This window comes from Podarcis gaigeae (genome assembly GCF_964106915.1).
Source record: "Podarcis gaigeae genome assembly, chromosome: 1".
Classification (NCBI taxonomy): Eukaryota; Metazoa; Chordata; class Lepidosauria; order Squamata; family Lacertidae; genus Podarcis; species Podarcis gaigeae.
In genome coordinates, this window is record NC_139678.1 from 35921912 (window position 1) to 35945816 (window position 23905).

The following is a 23905-nucleotide window of genomic DNA, read 5'->3' on the forward strand; positions in this document are numbered from 1 at the left end:
TTGTGTATTTAGCTATGTCTGAAATCCTGACCCTTGTTTTTCTCTTCATTCAGGTCATGACTGCTCTATTAGATTGTGGAATTTGGACAGCAAAACGTGTGTGCAAGAAATAACAGCCCATAGGAAAAAGCTGGATGAATCCATTTATGACGTAGCTTTTCATCCATCGAAAGCATACATTGCCAGTGCAGGAGCCGATGCCCTTGCCAAAGTATTTGTGTGACATAACAAAGCAAACCTGCATCTCATGTAGCAGGTTTGCCTGGACGAAAAGAGGGAATGCGTCACTGCCATCACTGAAACGGTTACTGATGAGACACTACATGTGACCAGCCTCAGCAGAGACTGTGTGTTTGGGGCAGATTTAAATTGGTCAAATCACGATCTCGTGAATAACGCTGGGCTGATTCATTTAACTGTAATTACTGTATTTTTGAAAGGAAAAAAAAAAGCAAACCAGTATTTGTAGCCTTGACTGGATATGGACTGAGCGTTTGTCTGTTATTTAGGTGTGTCTTTAAACGAACGTGGAGTCGGATCTTATTAAAGACTTTTATTTTGGACTCTGTGTGCTGCCTTAGGGTTAGGAATGTGGTGCTCTTGTTGGGGGAGTGAGCTCCAAGAGTAGCTTTCTTTGCATCTCTTAGTATCTTCACTTATCAGTCAAATGCCACAGATTCCCCTTTTAAACTTTTATTTTGCTTTAAAGAAAAAGGAATTAACTTAAAATATTTAGCATTAGTTGCACAAAATATTTGGATAAAATTCTAGTTTTTATATGTCTTTTATATATTTAGCCTGTCACAACAGTGCTCAAGATTGTATGGATGATGTTTTTTCTGCATAGGACCCGAAACCACAGAGATCTTGCTGGCCCGCTGCCCTGTAACAATACCGTTTCCTTTGTTATCTAATGAAGCTCAACTAAGTCCTTTCATCAGGATGCTAATTCATCATCATTGCATAACTGGCTTCCTAAAGGACTGTAAAGAATTGTGTAATCGAAACACAAAGGAACTAAGTACCCCCAGCCCTCCCAATGAACTTTTAAAATTAATCTTGGCATCCTATCACTATGTGATATTTTGTACATCTTAACTGTATTTACGAGATTATTTATCAAGGATTACCCATCTGGCTAATGGCCTATTATTTATTTCATTTTTGTTGGTCTTTATATTCTTTTTATGTAGCGTATCAAGGGGCCCTGTATATCTATTATGGCACTCTTCGAACAGTCTAAAATAGATTAAAAATGGGACATGTAATAGTTTTAAAAGTTAGACAGACTTTTTCCAGTTAAGTGTCTGGAGTAAAGTTGATTCCAGGAAGTCATTTCAGAACTTTTGGAGTGAAAATGTTTTATTTGCGGTTCAAATAGAATGCAAAAGTAGTTGAATCAAGAGTCAGAAATTGGCTGTGTTTGGAATAGTTATTCTCTGCTTTGATTTGTTTTTTTCGGATGTGCTTCAGTTTATGGTGTAACAAAAAGATTTTGTTTGTGTAACTGCATGATTAAGACAATAAAGTATTTTTTCTAGTCTTCCACAAAAATCTTTCTGATCAGTTTGCAAGTTTTGATGAGTTTTGTAAGTTTTCTGTTTTACAAACTATGAATCAGCAAATTTTTAAGATTGTACAACATAGCAAAAGTACAGCTGTTTAAAAAAATAATGTATATAAAATGCATATAATAAATACTAAATGGTGTACCTGTATGTTACTGTTGGTTATATTTTGTGTTGCAGAGTTTTAAGTGTCGTTTTATTCTCCAAGTAATTAGGAAAGGAAGGTTTAAATTTTAACAAAACTATTGCCTTGCACATTTTAATAAACTGCATTGCTTTAAAGACTTGTAATATTTATCAACAGTTTCAACTGTGCCACTCCCTTATAAGAACCAGTTTCAAGAACAAATAGTGATTTGTATTTTAAAAATGGGAAACACAATGGCAGGGCAGCTTGTATTTTTTTAAATGAGAATATTGTCAAGCAATGGCATTAGAGTCAAATTTGAAAGCAAATCGGTTCAATTCTTCACATGCCTGCTCAGAAGTAAGCCCCACTGAGTTCACTGAGGCAGACGACTAGGATTACAGTTTTCGATATTTGATTTTACAATCTTAAAGCAATCTTGTGTTTATTCTTTATCATCTACAATTAATGAAATCATTGTGCCTTTACTCTAAAAGGTAGATGATACTAAGTAGCACACTTTTGAGTGTAAAACTTTCCATTTAATGACAGACTAGATTCTTAAAACACAGATTTTGAATTGTTTTTCCATGCCTATTCCGCCCCAAAAATTATAATCATGATTGTTTCTGTAACTGTTCATGGCAAAGCAGTTCATAGAACCTTTGTGTGCCATTCATTTAACCTTGTAACATGTCTTTCTTCCATAAATTGTTTCTACAAATGGACCCATTCTTTAAAGAGAAAATCGGCACAATACAAACTAAGAATGGGTGGCAGCATGTTTCTTGAATTAGTTGCTGAGCACATCATTGGGACATGGAAAATGTTCTTATAATGGGTGGTATCTTGTGTTTCCATGTTTTACAATTAGATTAGCAGAGAGAATGTATTTCTCAGAATGAACTGAAGCAAAACAAAATGGTAATGTACCCTTGACAAAGTAATGTAAGCATCTATTGCATAGAACCAGATTAGAGAAAAAGCAGCATCATTGTTTGCAATCCTGATGCATTAAATTTATACTGTAAATAAAAAAGGAAACCCCACCTTTGACCATCAAGCTCAAAGTGTGGTTTAAAAATGTGTCTGTGTGTAGAGGTTTTTGAAAACTCTTCTGCTGATTTGCACTCTTGGTTTTTTCCACCAATTTAAAGCATTAACTAATAGGCAAGAGTGGTTTTTATTTTATTATATTGGAATTAATTATATTGGAATTAGTTTCATAATTGCCTTTTCTTAAGTCAAACATTGTTCCTGGCAGCTTTTCCGGAGTGCTGCATTCTAAGGCTTAAATGAAATGTGACTCTTTAATAAACATTGCCAAACAAACTGCTTTTCTTTGAAATTGTATTAAAAATGGGGAACGTGGATACCACTATCCTTCATGTTGAAGACACACAAATGCATACTGTCAGGACTGCCGCTAGGTCCCAGCTCACAGAGGACCAACGCCCAGTGGATGTTATATTCAAAAGTCTTTATTAAAGTTTAATTTCCATTTCCAAGCTCTGGGCGCGCAGACCCACGTCTCGACGCTAGACCGGCTAAGTCCCCTCTGACTCACTGCTCCACCCACACCAGTTTAAGATTCTAGCCCGGCTCCACCTCTTACGCTGTTCTTTCCTTCGCTGGGTCCTTCTGCCCTCTGGGGTTCCCTCCTTCCTGGACTCCTCTGACGCTGAGCCTCCTGAGTCTTGCCCCTCCCTCCGGCGGGCTTTAGGACCCGGCTCCCTTCCCGGGCTCCCCGCTGTGCCGCGCTCCTGTACATTTGAACTTGGCGCGCGCGCCCAGCCGGTGACTTTCCTTCTGACCGTTTCCCCGCTTCCTGATGTGGGCGTTGCCAAACCTGACTCCTCTCCTCCCTCTGGTGGTGAGGACACTGGTCCCGACTCCTGGGACTCCCCCTCCCCACTGCGCTCTGGTGGAGACGCTGGTCCTGATCTCCAACTGCTGCTCAGGGACTCCCCGCTGGCCCCTTCCTCCTGGGGCTTCCCCCCTGGAGCCCCCCTCGCTCTGGCCACCGACGCTCCCTTCTGTGAGTCCTCCGATTCGCTAGAGAGGCTTGTGGAATAACTCTGGCCACTGTCACTGCCTGCGCCCCCCTCGTACTCCTCCTCCTCACTCTCCATTTGCTCCCCCTCCTGTGTCTCTCCTTCTGAACCCCTGACACATACACATATTAAGTTTATATATGTATCGTCCTAGTATTTGTTAGAAGTTAGTTCTGAAATGCTTAATTCCATACAATACAGAAGATCACCAACAGGCACAGTCCACCATTGTTTCTTGTTGCTTCTCTTCAGTACCACATAATGATGTGCGGGGCTCAGTTGTAGAATGACTGCAAATAGTCAAGTTGAACAATCTCTGGTTACACACTACAGACCTTCCTACCCCTTAATTGTTTCTGTGGACAGCTGTGGCCTCTTTAATGTTGGTCTTATGGCTCAGCAGCAGCTAAGGTTTCAGTGGAGGAAATAGAGCCATGGAGCACTGGTATGACTTTCCCATAGATTCTCCCCAACCCTCAGACATAAAGAATGTTTTACTAAACTGAACATGGGCAAACTGTTCATAAAGCATTTCCAGCTTAGTTTTAGTTGTAGCTCCATAGTCCAATGCTTCTCACTGCCAATGCTATACAGATATACAAGCCAGGTTCATCTTGCCTATACTACAAAAATTATCAGGTTGCACAGAACAACTTTATACCTCTGCTACTTCAAGATGAAATCCCAGACGTTACATACTCAGTTGCTAGATTTTGTGCTGCCATGGTTTGTCAAAAGGATGGTTTGCGCCACAAACTAGGCCCAAAATGCAAGACCTGTGCTCCTTCACACTCCCTCAGTCACTTTTAATCGTTTGTCCTTGTTTCTGTCTTTTTAAGTATGTAGAATAAAATAACCTTTTAATTACTACTTTTTATCCCTCACCTGTTTTAAATCTCGTGTGTTCAGTTTATCTGTATGTTTTATCCTATGCTGGTCTGTGACCGAAATAAAGTTTGATACTGTACCTTCTGTTCTCACAAACCGTTTAGAGGCTTGGAACTTTCCTCAACTGCTAAAATGCTTTTTAAGAGTGTCATTTGCTTCCTTGGGTTTCTCTCTTTTGTGGAATCCAATAAGATGGTTGGCTGGGTTGTGTGTGATTTGCACTAACAAGTACAAATGAAATAGATTCTGCACTAAGAAGAGCTAAAGTCTCTGAGCTGTGCAAATTGAACCAGTGTGTACTTTTTTGTTTATTTTTGGTTTTGCTAAACACGGGGAATGAGGATGACCTACACAGAGCACCGCCAAGCACTAAGAAATCCTATTTTTGCACCTCCTCTGCCTTTTCAGATTTCAAGTATATCTTCACAAGTATGGAAACTTGCCTTTAAAAAGCTGAGGTGGTTTGGAAGATGAATTCTGCCTCAAATGCCACAGGCTGAGCTTTTACAGACTTGCAGTGTGGAGAAACAGTAAAAGTTACTTGTGCATAACTGCTCCGTTTGTGAATAGGTAACTAAATGAGGACAGAGAGGTTGGCAGGTTTCATCTCCCAGGTGTCATTTAGAAGTAATAATATACAATATATATGTGGCAGTCTGCCAAGAAAAATGTAGATAAAGTTACTAAATAGGTGACTACCATGTGAAGTTTTCTATTGTGTCAGTGAACATTAGCAGACTTGTATACAAACATGGAATAAAAAAGTTAGGCTGTGATAGGTCCTAAAGTGGACATTCTCTTTCAACTCATTGGTTTGTCAAGAGCCTAACTTTTCATTGGTTAAAGAGTTCTGGCTGAAGAGAATAAAAAGACAGACCTAGCACTGTGAGAGTCTGGAGTTAGGGACTGAAGAAGCAGCTAGAGGAAGAAGCAGAAACAGAAATAAGAGCTGAAAGGTCCTAGTGGCAGCAGGCAGTGGCTGTCTAAGGAGGAAGTGCAGACACCAGGGCTGAGACAGAAGCTGAGTTGGTCTGTAGGAAGAGGAAGACTTCAGCAGCAGTCTTCTAGAAGAGCTGAAGGCAGACTGTCAGGTGTCTACATGTAGCAGTGAGTTCCTGACCAGATGAAGACACTGGATCAAGTATTCTGTAAAGTGAATGTATTAACTGGGGAGAAGATAATAGCAACTGGCTATCAGCTTCCAAAAAGGAAGAGAATGGGTGCAAGGAAGTTTATTCCTCTTTAACCCTTAAAGCAAACATTTACATATTTAACATCTAACTTACTAATAAACCTAATCTGATGTCATAAGTAAGTTTCAACAAAATTAATGGGGGCAGCCAATGCTGTTTGGATGTACTTCTGCTCATGCAATGGGGCCTTCCATGTACCCAAGCAGTTAGGGGACTTTACAGGAGGAAAGGAAAAAGAAGCCCCATTGTGCAAGTGGAATTTCACTCACACAGTGCGGGATTTCACCCAATATATTTGTTTGGCTTTTAAATTGGAAGACTTCTGGTACGTTTGTCCTAAGCCGAAGGTCTACTAATTGGTGAATAAGGGAATATTTAAAAACGAGACGTTAGCAGTAGGAAAGTAGGTTGCTTCAACATATAAGGTGTAAGTGGCAGTATTTTATCTGAAATGATATAAAGGTGGCCCTCCTGACAAAGGAGTTCAGTTTTAGAAGCAAGCCTCATGCCTGCTCTCGCCTCATCACCTGAACCATTCAGACCCAGCACATGATTCCACCACCATACCCCCTGCATACAGTTACCATGGGGTAGGCTGACACTGACGACTTACCCTTGCCTTACATTATACCACTTGCTACAATTCATCATTTCCCCAAACAGTATACAATAATTATTTTTGTTTTCTTGTGATAATTCCACAGTTAATGATACAAACAGCTGCATTCTTTGTTAATGCTTTATTGAATTATAGCATACTATTGGGAGTCTTATAAAAAAACAAACAAACCATAGTGTGGAGAACAGCTGTCATGTAAGGTATGTGTATTTTCCATATCAAACAGTTTTAAAGCTATGAATAAAATAGTAATCTGAGAAAAGTGCATATTTTCCCCTCCCACATACTAAAAAAAAACCACCTGTGTTGAAATACCTGGGTAATAAAGTAGAAAAATACTAGGCATTGTTGCCACTTATATTTATGTAATATATTGACAATCATAAATTATGACTAAAAGCCAGTTAAATATGATCCCTTCTGTACCTTTCATAATTGCTTATAATGTTTACAAACAAAACAACTTTTTGCGGGGCAAAGAGTTCTGCAGTTGATGGTGGGTAGGCTGTTTACAGCCCAATTCATGGGTCTTTTAATCTGGTATAACTGGATTTAAATGAATTCAGTCCCACTGACAAGTGAATTAATTCAGATAAAAGCTGAAAGTTGCCCCTTAAAACATTTTTCTTCTTCTTAATACTTTCATTGCATTCCAGGCAATTAAGGAAGTGAGAACTCAATGCTTTTTAATTTTTTTAAGCAAGTAATTATTCATACAGTACCAAATCTTTGGAGATGCACATGACCAAGGTTTGTGTGTATATGTTGTTTTTGTTTTGTTTTAAATCCAAACTTAGCCAGATTTTAAACAGCTTTTATTTGTGCTTTGGAGTAGTCAAATAGTTTTTTAAGAAACTAATTGCTGTACATGAACTGTCTATCAGGATGCATACAAGACGTTCTAAACACTAGTCTGTGCTATGCAAATGCAGTGCTGATAGCTATGTACTCAGCAAAATATTCCTTTCACCACAGTTGATAGTATTCTAAAGCAATCTTTTTTACACTTGATAGAATGTATCTGAGATTATATTCAGCATTTAATGCCAGGAGCAGCTGTGTATTTTCTCTATATACATAACATGAATATCAAGTAACCTTAACTATAAGATCTGCATCACTTTAAACTTTAACTGAGAAATATTAAATATACATATGTAATGGCAGCTTTGGGCTAACTTCTCCGCTTACTGTTTATTCAAACAAAACTTCCACTGACTTCCGTACAAGATCTGCCTAAAGAAAGCAGAAGAGTAGCCCTTTGTGTGCTAGAATAACAGAACATCTATACCCTAGAGAGACCTCCTTGGCATTCCTGACGTGATTTAGAGTCATCTCCTGCAGCCTTCCATTTACTGTTTGGAGTCCAAGAAATCTCTGCAAATGCCTCTAACAACATCAGGAACAAGCTGCTCCAGTCCCATAAACTCTCTTGTGAAAAAGGTGTGTGTCTCCCTTGGTTCAGATGCCATATCTTTTAAGTCTTCCAGTGGGGCCCAAGCAATGCCAATGGAGAAGGTGGTAATACCTGCAAAAAAGAAAGGCTGGTTTAAGCCTCAAGCAGACATGACAATGGTTTATTGAGTCTTCCTTAAATAAAAATTAAAAAGTGAGGCCTGTGTCATTATCCTATTTAGTAGCTATAAAGAGGTTACAGGACCTGCCCATTGCTGCGTGTTAGTGCTGCTTCAATTTCACAGGAATACAGAGATTGGTTTTGTAAGATGGCTTGCAGAATGATCCCATAGCACACACAATATGTATTTCGGGTTCTTGATTAGTCTATGGGTAGTATCCAAACAACATGTCCCTTTAGTGCAAAGATTTTTGCTTGTACAATGAGTCTTTGCTCATTCTCCTGCCCCTGCATGTGCCCCACACCTTCCCCATATCTGCTCTCGAGGGTTGAGGGACACCGAGAACATACTTAGGGAGCACAGGAGGAGGAAAGGGCAAAAGTTCCATTGTGCAAGCAAAAATCTGCCAGCTGGACCATGACTTAGTGCTGCTTTGGATACAACCCCTTATGACTGTTGTGTCACAGCATGTAATGAAGCAAGTTGGTCCAGAACATAGTGGGAATCTCTGTTAAACACAGGATGGGTATCCCAAAGTAAAATAATAATAATAATAATAATAATAATAATAATAATAATAATTTATTTGTACCCCGCCGATCTGGCTGGGTTTCCCCAGCCACTCTGGGCGGCTTCCATAGAAACCAAAAATATACTAAAATATCACAGATTAAAAACTTCCCTGAACAGGGCTGCCTTAAGATGTCTTCTGAATGTCAGGTAGTTATTTATCGCTTTGACATCTGAAGGGAGGGCATTCCACAGGGCGGGCGCCACTACCGAGAAGGACCTCTGCCTGGTTCCTTGTAGCTTTGCTTCTCGCAATGAGGGAACCGCCAGAAGGCCCTCGGCGCTGGACCTCAGTGTCCGGGCAGAACAATGGGGGTGGAGACACTCCTTCAGGTTCGTAATGGATGGTATCTGACTAAATCATAGTCGGAGTAGACCCACTGACATCTGTAGAGTTGTTAATCATGGCAGCTTCAGTCCACCAAGTATGACCTAGTCAGACACCACCCAATGAGTTCTAATACACATAGCAATGAACAACTATGAATTATCTTTCACAGCTGTTCAGATCATTAGCTTCAAAAGCAGCCACACTCCCCACACCAGACGTAACTTGTATGAGCACAGACAGTGACAATCATTTTACCTGCTTTGTGAGCAGAAACAGCGGGTCCTCGGACATCATCATAAGACTGGCCATCAGTCAAAATCACCAGGAAATTTTTGTTGGCCCCATCTCTCACAGGTCCAAAAACATTTCTGGTTGTATAGGTAATGGCCTCTCCAGTAGCTGTGCCACCACTCATGTAACGGATTCCTCGGACGGCAGAAAGAACCCTCTCTTTTGTGACGTAGTCTGTGAAGCTGAACTCAGTGCGCTGGTCGTAGGTGAACTGAACTGCTGCAATTTTGGCACCAATATCTGTGATCTCAAATGATTTGGCAACATTGCTGATAAATTCAAGCATGAGGCGGAAGTTGCTATCTCCAACGCTGCTGGAGCCATCTATCAGGAAAGCTATGTTGACTGAGTTGTAGCATGTCTTGCTGCACAACATTTGTTCATGAGCACAGAGTTTTTGAACAAGTGGCTTCACATATTTTGTAGTACCAAACCAAGTAGGTATGTTGTAGGAGAAGAAGCCATTATTTTGACAAACAGCCTGTTTAAAAAACACAACAGAAAAGCGATGGATTTGGGCTCTTCTATTGAATAAATGGATGTTAACTACTTATCTATAACCCTCTGATGTATTCTTTTGGTGGGGGGAGGTACTGCATTAAATGTTTGTTTGTAATGCACGGTGCTTATATCTTCCCTTCAGACTGTCTATTTTAAAAAGGGAATATTTCCTTAGACTTCAACAGAAAGAACCATTGTACCTACCTGAAAGGTAGATTTGCTTGCCCAGTGTGTTGGGCTTATTTGCAACTCTAATGGACAAAGGCAGGAGTAGCTTTTACACAAAATAGTCTGTCCCCTCTTCAGTTTTGCATACTCACTGAGCATGAACAGTGGGGAACTGAAGCTCAGGATATTGTTAACCTATTTCCAACAACAAACCATTACCTGAAAGCCAACTGTGCAAACAGAGATGGGAAAAGGTGTTGCAGGGAAAAGGTGGCCCCAGTGATGCTACACTGAACAAGCAAATCCTGCTAGCAAACCACTTCCTCCGTTATAATCCCGTTGTTCATCATTTTCCTTTCTGGGATCTTCACACAGCGTTCTCAGCTCTCCAATGTCCACCTTTTGAGCCACTGAAACAAGTACTGTTGAAGATCCTCTCTTTTAAAGTCCTGTTCCTGGTGGCCATCACCTCAGCCCAGAGAATCTCTGAGATCAATGTCCTATTGGTGACAATGTTAGAAATATGCAGAGCAGCAACCTGGATGTCCCTGAGCACATTCACCAGGCACCTTTGCTTCCTCTGAAGTGGCATTTGGCAGGGCGTGGGTGGCAGCAGGCTCTCCCATAGTAATAACTTGTTACAGTTGGGACCCACCCTAGTTGGGTAAGCTGTTGTACATCCCAACCCAGTGATGCTACACTGACAAACGGAATAGTACCATAGTGCCTACCTGAAGGTCAGAGCAGGGCAGCCATGCCGGAATAGAAGAAATGGCCACTGCTTGTTGTTTTTTTTTTATATTAGGTTCGAACCATTGTCAAGGACCTTCCCGTAGGAATGCTAGTAAGTCAGGGATGGATGTGGTTTCCACTGAACCTTGCTTGTGCCCAGCCCATTTAAGAAAGCCCCTCCACGTTGCCTGGTAAATGCAGATTGTGCGGAGGGAACGGTCAATGCCTTTACTAGTGCTGACCGGACTTGTCTCCAAGAATCCACCCCAGCTGATGCTGTCTTTGTAAGGGCTGATTAAAGCCTGTGGGGTGGTAGATCTCAGTGTACTGTGATCACCATTATGGAGGACCGTCCAATGCTCCCTAGACTGGTTGTGGTGGGGGAAGCGTCCACTGCTTCACCCCAACAAGGAAAGAAAACAATTGCAGCAAACCCTGGCGGCCTGGGCGAGATGCTCTTGTCCCCCTCTCAAAAGCGAGGCCATGGATTCTAATCTTTGTGTGCATGTGTATGTGTGTGTATGTATGTATGTATGTATTTATGCTGAGAAAGAACAGGAAAAAGAGTGGAATAACAGAAGAATAAAATTGCTAAACCAAGATGAAAGAGAAGCCAAAGGAGAATGTGATATTGAGGCAAAAAACTGAAGAGGGACCAGACTATTTCCTGTAAAAGCTACTCCTGCCTTCATCCACTAGAGACACAAGTATGCCCAACCTAGTGATGCTACACTGGCAAGCAAAATCAAGGCTGTATCCAATTTAAATTCTCCTTAGAGCAAAGTCATTCAAATTAATAGGCATAACTAGCTTAGGCTCACCCATTTCAATGAGTCTACTCTGAGTTGGATATAGCCCATAATACTTACTACTTGGGAAAATGCTTTCCTTCCCCTAGCAAGCTTACCTATTGTTACTGAGATTGCTGTGTAGAATGTTTCTTATGTATATTACAACGATCCCTGTAGCATGAGTGATGGCTAATGGTTATTTCTAGAGCACAGCTGCACCATCTCCTGAACTTTACCCTAAACTTCTCAACTCTCAAGAGCTTTTAGCTGACATTGCCTTCCTTTTATAACGCTACCTTAGCAAAAGCGTGGATTATATAACCTGCCGATTTTTCAGTTGGGGATCTTGTCCAAAATCTACTGAAGCCCCACCCAGAGGCGGGAAATTTAGGAAGTTCTTTTCTCACCTTCTCAACGAAGCCAATGTCTTGAACCATCCCAAGCTCTTCGGGTGTGGGCTTTGCAATGGACACAATGAATACATTAATGCCAAATTCTCTGGCCACTATTCCAGCTTCTTCCAGATTGTCTGACGGCCAGCCATCTATGAAAACCACGATGACTTTAGGAATGCCTTTGCGTACCCCATTTTCAGCAGTAAAGAATCTTTGTGCTGTGTGTTTCAATGCTTTTCCTGATAAGGCAGCAGGAGGGGAGAGAAAAGAAAAACGATTTAGATTGTCAATTTTTGCTACTTTTGAAAGCACAACTCATTCTGTTTAGATGTCTAAAACATAGACTTCACAGACCAGGAACTTAAGAACAGTAAATAGAAATAGAGCCAGTGTGGTGTAGTGGTTAAGAGCGGTAGTCTCGTAATCTGGGGAACCGGGTTCGCGTCTCCGCTCCTCCACATGCAGCTGCTGGGTGACCTTGGGCCAGTCACACTTCTCTGAAGTCTCTCAGCCCCACTCACCTCACAGAGTGTTTGTTGAGGGGGAGAGGAAGGGGAAAGGAGAATGTTAGCCGCTTTGAGACTCCTTAAAGGGAGTGAAAGGCAGGATATCAAATCCAAGCTGCTGCTGCTGCTACTCTTCTTCTTCTTCTTCTTCTTCTTCTTCTTCTTCTTCTTCTTCTTCTTCAAGATGCATAATTGACACATACCATAAATTATCAGAACATTCCTAGTTGTGCTGCAGAATCTGTAAAACCTAATTTCAAGCAGTGTGGCAGTAAGGCAGCCATCCTGTATGCTGGGAGGGGGGGCGGGTTAGCCCTTTTCAAAGGGCCGCTGCAACCTGTGTTCAGCTTAAGGAGCCATAAATCAAAGACAGTGTGATTTTTTTTAAAAAAAGGAAATTTGATGACAGGGGTGGGTCACAAATGTTTTGGTATTACAAAATCATAGCAGAAGAGGCGTGAGAGTTATCAATACATTATTTTTAAATGACAAATTATCAACATTGTGCTTTTACAAACAATCCATCAGCACACATATTTCTGTTTGACCGAATGAATGATTTCCCCTCTCTTCACCCCACAAGCAATTTTGGGGGATCTCCTTCCCGCCTTCCCCACCAATTTGGGTCGTGGAGGGTTGGAGAAAAAGAGGGGGAAAGTTCCATTGTGCTCACGGAAATCTTTGAGCTAGTGGGACAAGTTAGCTGAATCCAGCCCTATGCTTTTCTGCAGGGATCACACACAGGAATTATAGATTCAAGTGTGGAACAGTTCCAGAAGAGATTTAGTAGTGATATCAGGGGTGAGGCACCTGTGGCTCTCCAGATGTTGTTGGACTCCAGTTCCCATCATTTGGCCCACAGGCCTGAGGTCCCTCACCCCTCATCTAGCATATGTTGTTCAAGGCTGTCAATCACTTTGGTTGCTATTGCAGAAGGCAGCATTTCTAAGTGCAAATAGCTTGAATGCCTTTAGTCTAGATAAAGGGCCATATTCAAGTGCATGGTGCTACCAGTGGGAGCTTGCACAATGACTTCTGCTCACGCAATGGGCCTTTCCTCTATCTTCTCTTCCTGCCCTCCAAAATTCATTCAGGGGTCTCATGGGCATGCAATGGGAAGGGGGGGGGGGAAATGTTCCATCAGACAACCAGGAATGTGCTGACAGAGCCACCTCCTTAGCGCTACATTGAATTCCTCTCAAATACAGTACATCATTATTTGAAAATACTATTTTTTATCTTTTGCCTGCCTGGGCTTGTACTTACCTGTATTGGAATTGCCTCCTTTGAAACCTATCTCTTTTATGGCAAATAAAACATCTTTCGATGCAGTGAAGTTTTTCAGGTAAAATTCTGTTTTTGGATGCTCACTATTTAAAAACAAACAAACAAACAAACAAACAAACAAACAAACAAACAGAACAAGGTCATAATGTAACAGTGCTAAAATTAATGCTTTGGAGTCTGAGTGGCATTATTTAATCTATGAATCTTTTCAAAACTGATTTTACTACATCTGTTTCTGTTAGTTTCTTCTCCAATATAGAGTCAGATTCAGACCCACTGGTGCTCCTAGACACAAGTAAATTACTGCTTCCTTAACAAAGAGAGCTGCAGTCCTCAAATATGACTGCACCCTATCTCAGAACAATCTTTGGCAATTTCCACAAGCATCACTTAATCAGTGATGACATTTTCCAGGCTTGTAAATTAGAGGCGGAAACACACATTGAGTAAAAGGTATGTACAGTTTTCTTTCACTTTCTAAGCAACACACATATTAATAACTCAATCAATCCCATTGAGTTCAATGGCAATTACTCTACAGTAAGTATGCATCGGGTGGCAACCATAAAATCACTTGTGAAAGCACTTCAGGCACACATCTAGCTGCAGGGCCTGCTTGTAAAGAATCTTAAAAGGGCTTAATAGTTGTCTTAGTTTCTCCTCTGTCCCATGTGTGTTATAGGCATAGTGGGAAGTAATGGGAAATCTGAGCACATCTTCTGCATCTCCACCCTGCTCCTTTCTCTGTGCCTTGCAAATTTATGTTAGAAGAAAATCGACTCTTTTAAGCCCAGTCAGAATCTTCTACATTTGCATGCTCTACCAGTGGATGGAAGTAGACCACAGACCTTCTTGTCTTCCTTCCAAAGCATTGAAACAAAGACAACTGAGCAAACAACAGCATTGCGGAAAGTGTCACTGAGGTCTATGAAAATGGAGCCATATATGCCATATTTTTTATTTTATAAACTTGTACCGCACATTTAACTTTATCTATATTCTAAATACAATTTAAAATAGATAATTGTTTTCTTTTCTTTTTACATTTTTAGGCGCGTTTGGATACCAAACACATTCTGATTGCACAGAACAAAGTTCTGAGCTGCTGGAAGTTGTGTAGGCTGTGTAGCAACCCTTTTTCCAAGTCAGCATGTTTAAGCTTCTCTTTCTATATCTGCTTTTCTTCTTGTTTGAAAGGCGGCTGATGTGTCTCGCTCTCCAGCAACCCCTGCCCCACAACCAAAACCCGTAGCATATCTCTTCTTTGGGGACATGAGCTTCTTGACTTGATAGCTATGAATAGAAGCAACCATATCTAAGGTCCACTCTCAAAAAGCCTGAATGATCAGCTTGATTCCCCAAACCCCCACCTTGCAGGAGCTGGAAGGAGATCAGAGCATTTTGTTGACAGGGGGAAGCAGATGATTATTTGGAGGGAAGAACAGAGAGAGAAATGCTTGACCCTCTGCCTGCCTGACACAAACACTTCAATTACTTTTTACCCCTTGGGTTTCCAAACACAAGTTTTCTCTTGTAAACAGGTGAATAGAACCTCTTACAGGAAAAAGCAGCTGGGTAGCTGCAGGGGGGGGAAGGGTCTGGGTCTGGTGAGAGTCGTATTACTCTCTTCTTGTGATGTGATGAATTGGAGTGGAAGAAAGCAGGTATGCTCAGGCTTAAGTACACGCTGCCGCCTGCCACCCCCACCTCCACAATTGTCCCCACTCTAAATCCTCTCTTTCCAAAGCAGCTTTCACCCCCCCCCCGGGGTTCTGTTGCATTCATTTGCCCAATGCATTTGGATATGTGTCCTTCAGAAGAAATTGTAAAAACATGAAGATAAAATAAGATGCAGATTATCATGTTTTATTGCCATAGGATATATTTTTGTGCTTAGTTGTGAATTACTGTTTAAATGGATGTCTTCACAGCTGCCCCGGAAGAGAGATTTACAGTCAAAACGCATTGGACTCACTTCAATAAACTGTTTCCAAGCACCTGTTCTGGGTTTTTTTGTTCTGTATTTTTCCCACCACAAGCAAAGTGACCATATCCATTGGCTGCATGTCAGATATACAATTTAACTAAATCTAGGAGTGCTATTTTCAGTTTAAACTCTGCCGGCCTTAATCTCTTCTATGTGTTTTTCCATCACCGTCAGCCACTCAACACAAAAAGCTTTTCTTGGCTCTACTAAAGTTTTCAGAAGAATTGCTCATTTTTGGAGCATAGATGACACTAATTCTCTTGGATGAAATGTTTGTGCTGCTAGTGCAGCCCACAAATAAAATTGAATAATCCTTTTGTGACTTAGATGTTTATGGGGTAACTCATCATCAGCTTGGTAACAAGCAGTGTAAATTGTTCCAGATGTTTTTGGTCCCTTTTCTTTTACATATATTGCTAACAATCATTTGTTTTTGGATTACATTCACACAGTAACGATCAATGTGGATTGACAGAGCAGAGTTGATACTTTAGTAAAAGAGACAGAGGGAGGGAGGAAGGAAGTGGCAGAAATAAAATCTCCACTACTTAATCTCACAGATGGTTCAAATTTTAGAGGGGGGGGGAAAGGATTTATAGCCCCTTTCTCCCAGAAGTGATTTCCCAAAAAAGTTACAGCGTTGGAAACTTGCCATTATACAAGACCAGATGTAGGGATCCCAAAGAAACTGAAGTATTGTTTTTAAAATTGGGGTGAGGACCACAGTGGGAGACATTTTGCATGCAGCTTTGATCCCTGGTATCTCCAACTAAAAAGGGCCAAGTTGCAGGTAATAGGAGATGGACATAGCTCAGTCGCAGTGCATCCACCTTGCTTGTGGAAGTTTCCAGGTTTAATCTCTGGCATCTCCAAGTAGCCCTGGAAATGTCCTTTGTCTGAAGCCCTGGAAAGCCACTGACAGCCAGCATAAACTGGCTGTCAGTGAGCTAGGTGGACCAATGCTCTGACTCAATATAAGGCAGCTTCCAATGTTCCTATGTAATGGAAAAGACCCTTTTTTGAGATTGTGAAAAGCTACTGCCACTCAGAAGTAGGAAATGCTAGGCAGAAAGATGGGCAAATAGTCTGATGGTATAAGGCACCTTGCTTCCTATAATCCCTAAGAACCAACAGAGCTGCTTTTTGGTGCATTTTAAACCATTATATTGGACCACTGATCTTTTGTCCTTATCTTTACTCCCAGTGTTTGGAAGTGTGATGGTAACTGATCTGTCAATAGCAAATATACCACCTTAAAGCTTTGGATCGTCGCAATATAGAAACAGCCATGTTTTGGCATGTCTGTGGTGGGTGGTCACTCTCATTTCCTCTGTTTCCAATGTTCAAACGTAAGCGCAGTTTATTCAGAAGCCGAATGAAACCAACCATGTATCAAGCTTGGGGGAATTGTTGGTAAGGAGGGTATCCATGCCCTGTATATCCACAGTCTTGTGGTGCTTAATATCTGGCTGCTAATCTGGCACTGTGGGAACTTCAGACGTCATCTTAAAAAAAGTATTCTGGATGCACAAAACAGTGAGTTGTATCAAAGAAACTTAAAGGGAGATAGGAGGGGGTGAGGCGTAATGTGAGGCAGGGCTTTAGCAAATGCATATCTGTTTTTCTTCCCTGAATAGCTATTATTCTGTCCCTTATCATGCTAACCATGCTTTCCCACTTGTGTTCTAATAACCCTAATATACCTATATATAGATTAAATCTATTGATGATTACAAGCGTATATAGGAGGTGTGGGGAACATTTGACCCTTAATGTGTTGCTGAACTACAACTCCCATCATCCATGGCCATTGGCCACGCCTGCTGGAGATTATGGGAACTGTAGCTTAGCAGCATCTGGAGAAGCAAATGTTCCCTACACCTGCTGTACAAATAACCAAAAGCATCACAAGAACATCCAGAGAAAATGTGCCTTTGGCTACCGAATGCTAGAGAGTGATACAAGTGTGGGTTTATCACCATGATCTAATGGGCTAAACACAGTAATCACAATGCTGCACTAGACTGGTGTCAACACATCACTTTCTATACTATTACTATTTCTTTTCATTTACTTGTTAATATACTCCTAATATACTCCATGGGTGCCATTTAATATTTAACGTGTAGGGAAACAGATGGCATTGATAGGCAGTTCAAATGTGATTCAAACTATAACAGAAAATGCATAACTGTAATAATGTATTTTTTAGTTAGATCATGCCCACGCTAATCACATTGTTATAAATTAGAGCACCTAAGAAGGAGCGATGTACCAAATAGGACATATTTCTAGTACCTGGCTTGTACAACTCCCACATGCGGTCCTTCAGATCCAATTCCCAGCATCACCGCTACTTTCCCAACAAAGTTCTTCTGCAAATTAAATCTACGCTGCCCAATATTGTAGCTTCCATCAATCAGAAAAGCAATATCCGCTTTACAGTCTGTGAACACCCAAGATAGTTAGATTAACTTAAGGGCAAATTAACATGAGAGATTTGTTTTATCGGACATGGTGAAATGGTAACCTACCTTTGTTCCCAGATTTTTTCTCAACTGTTTTCTTGGGCCGTTTACCTAGAAGGTAGGAAACATCATGAATTCTATACATGTAGGTACTCTTAGTAATAGAGCTATGAAAGGCCCTTCAGCACAGACATTCAAAACATACTTTGAAGATTCATTTCACCATTATTATTTAATCATTTAAAAAAACCACGCTGCTGACCACAGACACAGAGTGTGGAGTATATAGGCCAGGGATAAGAAACCTGTGGCCCATCAGATACCACTGCACTATGATTTCCTTAATCACTTTGCCATGCTGGCTGGAGCTGCAGTCCAACCACATCCAACAGCTCACGGGCTCCCCATCTCTGATATAGACAGAGATAGACTCACTGTTAACTGTTATAATAACAAGTTTCAGAGATTGTTATCTGGACTTATCTTTTGTTTTGTATAATGCTGAAAACTAAAATAAAAATAAAAATTACACACACACACACACACACACGTTAAAGGGATTACCAGTAAATAAGATAACATATGTTCATTTTGCCAATAATAATATACAAATTACCGTATTTTTCGCTCCATAAGACGCACCTAGTTTTTAGAGGGGGAGTGCATGAAAAAAAAAAATTCTTTAAAGGGAGCGCTGAGCAGAGCCTGTATGCATCCCAGGCTCTGCTCTGCTCTCCCTTTCACAAGTCGCGTAGAGCGTGTGTGCAGTGCTTGTAGGCTTTTCCCCAAGGAGGGAGAAGGGCAGCCCATCACTGATGGGCTGCCCTTCTCCCTCCTCGGGGAAAAGCCCCCAAGAACCACACACACGCTCCGTGTGGCTCTTTAAAGGGAGCACGGCTCTTGCAGGCTTTTCCGGGAGGTGGGGGAAGGGACTGAGGGGCTGCCCTCAGTCCCTTCCCCCACCTCCCGCAAAAGCCAGGGAAAGCCACGAGAAGCTTCCTCAGGGCAGCGGGATGAAGGTTCCCTGTGCCCTGAAGAGGCTTCACGCAGATAAGCCAGAAGCTAGAAAGCAAGAGGGAGCGCTGCGCAGCGCTCCCTCTCACTGTTCTGGCTTCTGGCTTAGTTGCGCAGCCTGCATTCACTCCATAAAACGCACACACATCTCCCCTTACTTTTTAGGAGGGAAAAAGTGTCTCTTATAGAGCAAAAAATATGGTATTTGCTAACAGCTATTTTCCGTTTCCATGTGCCATAATAGAATAGATAGAAAATAGTTTATTTCTTGGCCATTCCTGATCGGTAAGAACATATTTTGAAAGAAACATCTTACCTGTGGGTGGGCGTGCTGTTGAAATTGGCCGCCCGACAGCTTCAAGTGCAGCACTCTGGGGTCCTGTTACCACATTGAAAAATAAATTAAGCTTACTGCATTGCTGTCAAATTACATTGTAGTAAAACAAGTTGTACATGCTCAGTTTTACCTAATAAAAGAAACTGCAAAAAGTCAACACCTCAAGCCACTAGATCTCACTGAGAAGGAGACTCCTAGGAGGTAGTACAATAGCTTAAGGCATTTAGATGCAAAGAGTCTTCCTGCCTATGCTCCAGCCTAAAATGAGATTGCGTAATACTAAAGTAAACTAACTCCAGAGCAGTGGCAGACAGAAAGTAAAATGAAAACCCTACAGATGACAAGAATATTTTCCCCAGTTACCTATACTGTGAATACTTTTTATCATACCGATGATGCATGCCCCAATGTTTTTTTACTTTGTTTTTATATTGATGATTATTTGATGTAAGTCATTATTGATGGAAGCCAATAATGTTAACTAATATATATAAAGAGAGAGAGGGGGGGAGAAACAAGTGACTGACAAGAACAGAATGTTAATTTACTTAAAATATTTCAACTTCTAGTTTCATCAGAAACATAGCTGGACTGCAAACAGGGCACCAGTTTCTCAGTTTACAGTCTGGTGACTCTGTAAACTAAGTATTATCTTTTCAATGGCCCATGAGCAAATATAATAAGCCCAAAGCCCTGAGACTGAGAATGACCATGCAGAGTGCAGCATCTCAAATAAAGATCAGGAACCAAATGTAAATGAGTGCATTTATGAAGATCTCTCACATCCTACGGCCTATTGAGTAGAACTTACTGCTTTGGTAGTTCTGAAGTAATTATTCATGTTATGCGTTGCATAACTGTCCAGGAATAATATGTACATTATTCCTGGCATCAGTTTTTTCAAGCCAAAGCAAAAGCCAATGTTTTGACAATTGCATATGCTTCACATATTTTTCATGGCAGCCTAAAATATTTAGGAGGCTCCCTGGAGGAAAAACCTTGACTCAACAAGGCATCATTTGATGCCTGCTGATTTTGTACATTAGGTTTGTCTAAAATTCTTTATCACATCACACAAGAGGAGCAGCACGGTGGTTTGCTACTCTTAAAAATAGAAAATCAAACCAACAGAAAAAATAATAATGAGCCAGCCAGTTTCTTCCATGCTGATACTTTCCAAACTCACTTGGCAAAATAATAACACTTGAACATGCACTTACTGGAAACTGAGAATGATGATGACCATCTAGCGAGTGCTTGAGACTGGATTCCATTGGCATAGATTGCAAGGTAGTTCTCTTGCCCTGGCAATATTTGCACTCTGACAGGCCCACCTTTACTGGTGATCACCCCTCTGTACCAAAATAAGATTTTCAGATACACATTTGTATAACTACATGCAACCAAGACCATTTCACACTGTGGAGAAGACTTGTCTAACTACGAGCCTGATCAATTTTGCAAGATGGCTGCAATGCCTTCTTGCATGGGCTAGTTCCAATCGCTAAGATTAAGAAGGAAATAAATAAATAAATAAATAAAGTTTATGTATTTTCAGGTCAGCTTGAAACATGGTGACCAAGAAGCAAACTCAACTCAGCGCAATGCAATGCAATGTGCTTCCTAGGAAGCATTTCAGATTTACTGAACAGTTGCTTTCAGCTACAATACTATACACACTTACCTGGGAGCAAGTTCAGTAGAACGCAGACATCTTATCAATACATTTAGTATAAATTCAGCAAAATGTGTGAAGTGTCCCCAAGACTGATTTGAGAAGTAACTGCTGTTATAGTTTAAAATATAACTGCCAAGGGTACAAATTTGTCTCCTTAGCTTAGCTGATAAACTTTTGAGGTTCGTAACAGCTTTAGTTGGATACATAACTTGCAGCACTCCTTAATGGCCTGCTCCCAAGTGGTTTGGCTTCTTTGTATGTAAGCAGAATTTTGGATAACCCGTCTTTAAAAGGTCAATAACTTTTAAGTAGAGCCAGTAAGCAAATTTGAAACTGGTACGATTGACGCTGGATGGGTGCAATATGAGCTGATCACTTTGCTTCCACACACATCTTTTCGGCAACAATATGGACAAATGATAGTTTCTAACCCACAGTTTGCTTTCCCACAATAGTACAACGGGGATATAACCAATGCATGAGCAACTGAGGCCATGTCCACCTTTTCCCAGCCACCAATCACAACTGGTGAGAAGTAAAACGGGACTGTGGCTACAGAGACGTAACCCAAGCTATTCTACTTTGTAATGCTAACTTCCAAAATCTTCCATCTTTTCTGCCAAAAATAGATGATAAAATGGCTATCTGAAAGGGGATTTCTGTTTCAAATATTTATAAATCAACTTGGTAGGACAGCAATAAATAATTTTTGACTACACATCCTTCATGCTTCTTAAGTGATTGGTGACATTTACTGAGCATGCTAGTTCATAAGAGCTAACTATCAATGTCAAATGAAATCCTCCCACTCATGAATGTCCTATTACTGTAGTACAAAACTAATATAAATAATATTTGTTTGGAGCAGTTACAGCTAGAGGAAAATAAAAATTAGAATGGAGAATAGTAAAATAGCAGAAGGAAGAGTAAGAGTGAAATATGAAAATCACCCTTATATAATCATTCAGGAAAATAGGAAATAGATTTGAATTCCTGATAAAACCACTATTAGGGAACATTTCTATAGTTCATAGGAGGGCATCCTAGAGTCTGTAGGATGTCTCTCCAAGGGTGGAGAGGGAAGTCCAACCTCAGAGCGGAGATCCAACCTCTAAAGGCCTCTACTAGCCACTGCAGAAACCTCTTTAACTTGCCAATCCTGTATTAGAGCTCCAATATTGGTAGCAGCAAAACAGGGGGTGAGCCAGGAGAGATGAGGATAGACTATGGAAAGACTTGAATCCAAAGCTTTCCCATTCCCCCAACACCATCTTTCAAATGGGGTGGAGGTGGTGAGAATATATCAGCCCTGACACACTGAAAACAATGGGAGAGAAATCTCAGAATCAGAAAACAAACAAGAATCCCAACCAATGAAAAACAAAGAAAAGGAAAAAGGAAAAACTAATCTCTGACCTCCCTTCCATCCGGCTGCCATGCTCTCAGCAGGACTTTGGATATTTTGGATTTTCTGCCTTCAGTTCTCCCCTATCCCGTTAGTAGGATTGCTCCTGTTCATATAAGTTACCTGTAGTTCAACCACATGTTTCTACTAATGTGGGGAACATAAACATTTAACCATCATATTAATTTAGACCAAAGGATGAAAAACCCACCACATGGAAAATTCAGCCTACACAACTTTTATTAGCATTCCCAGGAAATGAAGGATTATGTTTTATAGCTACAAGCACACGTATATTCAATTAACTTTAATCTGCTGAAACAGTAATACTACTTTGATGTTCCAGGAAAATTCTGTATTACACATTAAATTCTTGTTTAACACCACAGCTATCTTGGCTTGCTGTCGTTGAATAAGTGTGATCTTTGAGATAACAAACATGTAAAATAGTCACCATAACATAGTGGCTAAGCAATTCGGATGTAAATCAGGAAGTGCCTGGGCCAAATATAAACTGTTATGAAGTCAATAAATTGACTTAGGCAAGCCACTCCCATAGTTTCAAACCCCTTCCCCATGCACACAATGGAGAATTTCTCTATGAATATCTATGATTTTCTACCCTCTTCTTCTTTTTTAACATGTATTTCTACCAATCAAAGCTGCTTGCTAATGGGCAGTCTAGTAAAAATGACGAGCAGATCACACCCACTGAAATTATTGTGGCCTACCTTAAATAACAGAATTAGGATTGGCAAATGATCTCCTTGGAGGTCAGTGGAACTGTATGGCTTTAAATCTAACTATATTGGCTTACTTGGATTACAAGCTTTTCCGTCATCACTAGAATGTTGTACTTTATATACTGTGGGCAACATAGGACGGACTTATCATTATGTGATGTAAATGCACTACATCTCTGCTTCTTTTAGCACTGAGGGCCCTTTTGGAACATCTTTTGGATTTGCCTCAAAGAACATCAAATATCTTCCCTCCAATAAACCCTGGTTTTGTTGTCACCCTGTCATTCCACTATTTGTGCCCTGGGCTTGTTGCCACCCAGCACGTCAACATCCATTTGAATTACCCTGATAATTTTCCAGCACTCTGTTCACTTTGCCAGTTACCTAATGGTTACCACATTTCCTGTAAGTGCCCCAGTTGTTTGACAGGAACAGCCTGGAGATGTCACTGTGTTTCTTTAAACCCTGCTAATAACTATTACGTGGGACGCGGGTGGCGCTGTGGGTTAAACCACAGAGCCTAGGGCTTGTCGATCAGAAGGTTGGCAGTTCGAATCCTTGCGACGGGGTGAGCTCCCGTTGCTCGGTCCCTGCTCCTGCCAACCTAGCAATTCGAAAGCATGAAGTGCAAGTAGATAAATAGGTACCGCTCTGGCGGGAAGGTAAACGGTGTTT

At 40.9% G+C, this 23905-nt stretch overlaps 2 protein-coding genes across 6 annotated transcripts in view; one reads left to right on the forward strand and one right to left on the reverse strand.

Moving 5' to 3' along the window:
- The window catches only part of STRN3 (striatin 3), a 42695-nt gene extending 40977 nt beyond the window's left edge, over window positions 1-1718 (forward strand). For all 5 annotated transcript variants that reach the window (XM_083741110.1, XM_083741112.1, XM_083741111.1 and 2 more), the window contains one exon: window positions 54-1718. In XM_083741110.1, the coding sequence (XP_083597236.1) occupies window positions 54-223 (170 nt within the window). In that variant the 3' untranslated portion in view covers window positions 224-1718. The remainder of the gene's footprint in view (window positions 1-53) is intronic.
- Window positions 1719-6551: 4833 nt separating this feature from the next.
- The window catches only part of COCH (cochlin), a 34017-nt gene continuing 16663 nt past the window's right edge, over window positions 6552-23905 (reverse strand). Inside the window, exons 5-12 of the mRNA XM_083741367.1 lie at window positions 20625-20758; window positions 19384-19446; window positions 18120-18164; window positions 17884-18031; window positions 13578-13681; window positions 11818-12044; window positions 9183-9699; window positions 6552-7977 (exon numbers count right to left, since the gene is read on the reverse strand). Coding sequence (XP_083597493.1) covers window positions 7802-7977; window positions 9183-9699; window positions 11818-12044; window positions 13578-13681; window positions 17884-18031; window positions 18120-18164; window positions 19384-19446; window positions 20625-20758 — 1414 coding nt within the window. The 3' untranslated portion in view covers window positions 6552-7801. The remainder of the gene's footprint in view (window positions 7978-9182; window positions 9700-11817; window positions 12045-13577; window positions 13682-17883; window positions 18032-18119; window positions 18165-19383; window positions 19447-20624; window positions 20759-23905) is intronic.